The 5,984-nt window shown below is 34.9% G+C and overlaps 1 protein-coding gene across 1 annotated transcript; it reads left to right on the top strand.

Annotated features, from left to right (window-relative positions):
- The first annotated feature begins 762 nt into the window (after positions 1-762).
- On the top strand, positions 763-3,516 carry LOC119641952. Its single transcript, XM_038040884.1, has 3 exons — positions 763-838; positions 2,257-2,592; positions 3,169-3,516. Exons 2-3 carry the CDS (start codon positions 2,272-2,274, stop codon positions 3,502-3,504), a joined length of 657 nt encoding a protein of 218 aa, XP_037896812.1. The 5' UTR covers positions 763-838; positions 2,257-2,271; the 3' UTR covers positions 3,505-3,516.
- Positions 3,517-5,984: the final 2,468 nt, after the last annotated feature.

Raw genomic sequence — 5,984 nt, 5'->3', positions numbered from 1 at the left:
TGGCTGCCATTTACTGCTACGACTTAGTGTTGTTCGTCGAAAGAATGGAAAATGGTCAAAAGGCCATCCTATCAAGTATATATCAAGTAGACCTTCGAATAGCCTTAGACTTAAGTAATTCCGTTCATTTTGAAATTGAAAAATTAAATAAAATTAGATCCAATACGACCAACGGTCACCGCGAAGTGAAATTGTAATCGTTGGACTGTTAAATTAACAGCTTGAGGGCACACAAATTCAAGCGGTTGCCCAAAATGGTCCATAAAGCTGAATGCTTGATAAGAGCACACTTATCTCTAGGGATATTATATCTTGGCTCAGCCGATACTATTTAGTGGAATTATCAACTTGTTGAGACGACGGTCTTCAACTTGTTTGATGGAGAGATTGAATGCTTACGTCAGTGTAACATTTCTTTGATCTGATACTGGTTTAACGAAGCGAAAGGTAACTTTCCTTATGTGGAATTGGATCAGTACAGCAGACATTTACGTAAATTCTCGGCAAGTGAACCTACAGAGAAAATATCTCAATAAGGTGACGTTCATGCGGAAAGGCTCTTATATACGAACCAGTTTAATGAAATTATTATCTTTCCAACTAATTGTACCTTCGCCGCTATCTTAAGATTTGTAAAGCACATAACAGACAAGATCAACAGCGGAATGTGATGAGCAACATAATATCTTTCTTTTCCTTTATTTTTCTTTTTAGAAATCTACTCGGAAGACTCACTCTATATACAACAGGTTTCGTACCTTGTCTGCTGTCTTCTTATTGCGTATTTTTGATTGATTCGAAAGCAGGGCAAATAGCAGCCGATGTCTTTTATCAATGTGTATGTTAAGCAGAAAATACCATCTATATTATTATTATTATTTTATTCTCGACTTGTTTATCGAAGACTTTGATTTGAATGTCAAAGTAAAACGCCGTTTAGTTCAACTTGACCTACGACGTCTTATATAATTCCTTTAGGTTTTTGTTGCACGAATATGCGGACATTAGCCGAGCTAAATAAGCTCAACGTCGTATAATTTCGCTTTAAATTATTTAAAGGCATTTTAATCTCCAAATGGGATTAGGTAAATTTCTTGACATCGTTTAAGCGCGTTAAAAACATCTTAGCCAGCCCGAACATATTGTGAAGTCTGTGCTATATAATGTTTTAAACGATATTAAAATAAGTGCAAGCCGCGATTGTGTTATCATGAACAACCTGCGCAAAATAGTAAGCTAACTTATGAATTATGGGACTTAGCAGAAAATTGAGTAGAGTTGAGAGACCTTAGCCTGTTATGATGGGATGCGGTAGGAAGTAATCTAAATGATAAAGGAAAGACTAGACTATGAGGAGGTTGGACGATCAAAAGCTGTGAAAAGGTGACGCAGCCGCTGTAATGAAACGGAGAACAGTGAAAAAGGGATCTTTGCTTTTTCTTACTTTTTATTGCGAATTATGGTCGCTGTACAGATAAGTAATGTGATGGTAAGGAATGATTACAGATACAGAAGGGAGAAAAAAGGATCAGTTCCAATGCTCGTCCGATTTGATAGGTGGAAATATCTGAAATGGACCGAAAGGGGACTAATTTCCCGAGTTTGCGCTAAAGGCGAATGCATTTAAAAAAACGAAAGCGACAGGGCTAGGAATAACTTGTTGTGTCATATAGGAACAAGTCGTAAGCGGCTGACTAAGAGCGTTGAGAAGGTCGAGTAATCTTATTAAAGGGCCTAATTAATGGACATATCACTTTTATTTTCGAAGAATATCTGCAGCAGAGGTATATATGTGTAATTACAGTATGTCCTCCGTCGCGAAGATGCTAAATAGTCTTGAAGATATCTTATCATCCTTCGTCTGCAACTCAATACTGACATCGTGCGAAAAATGGCCGAGTTGCTGCATAAACCATCAAAGGTAACCTCGGATCGGTAGAGGATTTTATAAAAATGGGATAGGTTAGATTGATTGAAGAGTAGATAAACTTGCTCAAGCGGACCTACAATAGCTAAAGAGGAGATATGCCTTTTGGGTAGGCGCGATCGTGAAATCTTTATTCGGGGATCGTTTTTGATAATTAAAAGCGATTTTTTTACTTAGAAGTTAAGACCTTAGATCTCTAGCTTAGAAATGAAGCCTTTAGATCAAATCTCTAGCCTTCAAATTTATACTTATTTAAACAGTTTATAGAAACACTTCTGAGACGCAAAAATGTGATAAGTAGAACAGTTTCCGGATCTAAACTCCTACAGACGATAATATTTGCGATGTGTAGTGGTTTGATTTTACATGGAAAACGCGAATACAATATGAAAGAGGTTTGGATAGCTACGCCAAACAGGTTAGCTGTACGCAATGGAGAGGAGAAATCCAAAATCCACTGTCATCTACATCATAAGGACATGAGTTGTCGCAATCATTTGTGGATTGGTATTCGTAACTATTTTTTGACTGGCTTGGCTTTGGATTTCGCAGCGATCTTTAAAAGGGCGTCGACTCAACCGCCTTCACCAGATCTGTGGAGCAAATTGAAACATTTTCAATTGTTTTCAGCTCCGTTAGCTTGCCTGTATATTGCTCTATACCGGGTAAATAACTTTAAGTAATCATAAAAACTATTTATCCCATTCTCTATGTGATTCCACCTCTACTGCGTTTCATATCAAAGAAAAGGTAGTTACTAGCAAGAGATTCCTTTTTTAGAATATATTTTATTGCAATGTGATCTACGATGTGATTGTGTATTCTTGAAATGATGGAAGACGAAAATCTGTGATGAAAAGATAAAATTCGAATTCTCGCACCACTTGAAAACTGACCATGCATATGAAGATTCTACCCCAAAATAGATGACAAACTATGAAAAGCCAGGAAAATGAGTTGCATCTGGAGCAAAGGTATAGAATAATTCCGAACTTTCAGCAGTAAGATAGTACAACATCAATATTACATATCTCCGAATCTTGCAAATATTACTTACATTCTCATCCTTCATGCTTTCATTCGTTAATCAACTAACTAATCATAAAGAGAAAACTTACTAATGCTAAGGACAATATGTTCAGCTTCAGCTTCAACATGACTTCACAATGGTTGCAGTTTTAAAATTTTATTGAACACTTTTTTGAATATAAATATATATTTAGTTTTTCTTTTGCTTACAGTCAATCCATTGCTGTTTGAATCATTTCAATAATTTTTCGGATCAAATCAATCATGCTTTAGCTTCATGTTGCGCTGGCCTATGTTATTTTCTCTATCCGCAGCGGGCCCTATTTTGTTTTGCGGTGTTACAAGCTGTTCAAACGTTGTGGCAACTCTTCAAAATTGCAAATTCAAAAACTACAAATAAATGCTTCAAATTTTTCCTAAATTTTTCCTATCGATTAATTACGTATCCTTTAACTCAGGCATACATGGCGCATGTGTATGTTATGAAACCACAGCTTTGCAGTCCATTTACTGTTAAAATTTTAGATAACACTACGAATGGTCAGTAAGTATAAATACCTTATTTGATGTCAGAGCAAAAGAATTTTAATAATATAAGAACATATCAAGAATTTCGCATAACCATCACTATTAAAATCTTCATCACAGTCCACACTCCCACTAAACGTGACGGCTACCACAATTGATTTAGGATGAACACACTTAGCTTGTCGCATTCTACTCTCCGAGGCCTTTATATGATAGCCATGTCGTTAGTATTATTAAGAAAAAATTAATCCACCAGTTCGCGTTATTGAGGAATGTAGTGAGAAAAAGAAAATTTGATCACTTGCAACTTTGAACGTCAGGAGTAGAGTGTTTCTTAAAGTATTATTATTATTATTATTATTATAAATTCAGCCAGAGAATAAATTTTAAAGCTAAAGTCTTAAAGCACTAGCATCTAAGGCTTTCGGTTTTATTAAAAACTTTACCGCACTTGAAATTTGAACCCACGACCATTGAGTTGCTAGTCGAGACTCTTGCCTACTCGGCCACTCAGGCGGATTTTCATAAAGTAATGATAATTTTTGTTCAGAGAAACGTTCAAATTACGCTCCACTAAAGTCTTCTGTTCTAACCAAATTTGCTCATTGCCAATACCAAGCTGCGTGCAAAAACTTCCTTAACTTAAAAAATGTTTTTACCAAATTTGAAGTCGATATCTTCACTTTTGCGATCAACAGATTGCCATTAACACACATCACACAGACGCACAGACATGGCTTAATAAATTCAGAAGTTCATGCTGATCAAGACTATACCATAAACAAAATAAATCTCCATTCTAAAGCGGTGGCTATAATAATACGACGAAATAGGTCCCCACCTCGCAACTATATGTCATAACGTAACAACATTTAAGAATAAGTTTCTATGCTTTATAAAGAAAAATATTTATTTAACTTATAAATTGTAGAGTACATAGGTATACTTTTCAGACTATTTTTTATATTGACGAAAATTATTGAAAAATATTAGTGAAATACAAGGCAAAATAAAACTTACTTCTTTTTTTTTTAACCGAGCCCTTTGGTCGTATGTTCAGTACTCAAGAGCGGTAGATATTACATAACTTTACTTTAAATTCGGAGCAATGTAGTTACAGATTTGGGCTTTTACAAGAAGATCTAATTTTCGTCAAATGACAAGAAGATCTAATTTTCGTCTCTTCGATGACTAAGCCAGTTGAAGAATTGCAAAAGGTGACATTGCGCGGTATATAAGGACATATTGAATTTTTTGCAGCTTCTTTCTTAACATACACTCGGTTGAGTTTCTCTTACCTTAAAATTTTTAACCATATCTCTGCTTAACAATGTTTCCAACTTTTTTAAAGTTTTCCTATAAATTAAGATACGGTTTTGAGAGGACAAAGTAATTTTCCACACAGCACATAAAAAAGAACGGACTACATCGAGTTTGAATAAAAATATCATTAATCATAAATCGCATATCATCTAACCAAGATTTTACACGATTCTAAATTGTAAAAGCATACGAATCTAAAATTATATGAATTTTTTCTCATTGTAGAGCCACTGCTGTTATGAACTATATTCAAAAATCTCTACAGCTTGCTAAGAACAATCTGCTGTGATACAAAGGCGATCATAAATTATAATAACATTTTTGTACGCAGTAATTAGTCGCTATACTTTAAGTAAAATTTTACAAATTATTAAAAATTATGCATAAAAGAGACGGAGATGGCCTCTCTTTCTTTCTAGCCCTGCTTTGTTAAAATAAAATATACATATATATTTTTATATACCTTCAAGAATCGCAACTGACTCTCAACTCAATGGTGTCCCGCTATAATGAGCGCTTAGTCGTTAAGGGCGTAACATTTACCTATTAAGCGCACATGGACTTGGCTGCAGTGGTTTCCCTGTCTCTTTCTCTTGCCTCACTTCTGTCCGGCCATCAGCGTATTACGTCAAAGAAAGGACCACATTAAACTTATACGAGACACAGAGAGATTAATCCATTAAATTTTTTACACAGTCCAGTCCGATACATTCCAGATTAACAAACATACAACTTTTTTGTTCATAGTTGATTCGATTATTAACCATCTTAATTGTGGATGAAAACCCACACAATTTTCGACTGTACTCTGACCAAAAGTAAGCTCTAAATAAGTAGCATTGTGACAGACATAGGGATGAAACGACACTTTGATATACGCATGACAGATGAACTGTTCACCGCCCAAAGCCATGAAATTAGTTGTTTTATTTAAAATAACTTTCTCTAATCATAATCAGGCTAAAAAAAAAAGCCACATGACAACAATTCTTGTGGCCTTTGGATAATAAGTACAGAAAAGCTCCTTATTCGCGGGATATACGTTCCATAAAAATGCCGCGAATACAGAAACCGTGAATACTGAATGGTAGTTTATATGGGATTATAGGGTATACGTTCCTAGGTGACAAATTAAAAAAAAAATCATATATATATGTAATAATCATTTCAATTGAAG

Source organism: Glossina fuscipes, unplaced genomic scaffold (assembly GCF_014805625.2).
Source record: "Glossina fuscipes isolate IAEA_lab_2018 unplaced genomic scaffold, Yale_Gfus_2 197, whole genome shotgun sequence".
Classification (NCBI taxonomy): domain Eukaryota; kingdom Metazoa; phylum Arthropoda; class Insecta; order Diptera; family Glossinidae; genus Glossina; species Glossina fuscipes.
Note: the sequence above shows the minus strand (reverse complement) of the source record. Positions and strands in the feature narration are given on the sequence as shown.

What these genes read in the sequence shown, in the direction of transcription:
- LOC119641952 (XM_038040884.1), top strand. Translation starts at nt 2,272, where the DNA reads ATGTGTAGTGGTTTGATTTTACATGGAAAACGCGAATACAATATGAAA. An exon ending in TGTATATTGCTCTATACCGG is followed by an intron (nt 2,593 to 3,168) that starts GTAAATAACTTT and finishes TTTTGCTTACAG; the next exon opens with TCAATCCATTGCTGTTTGAA.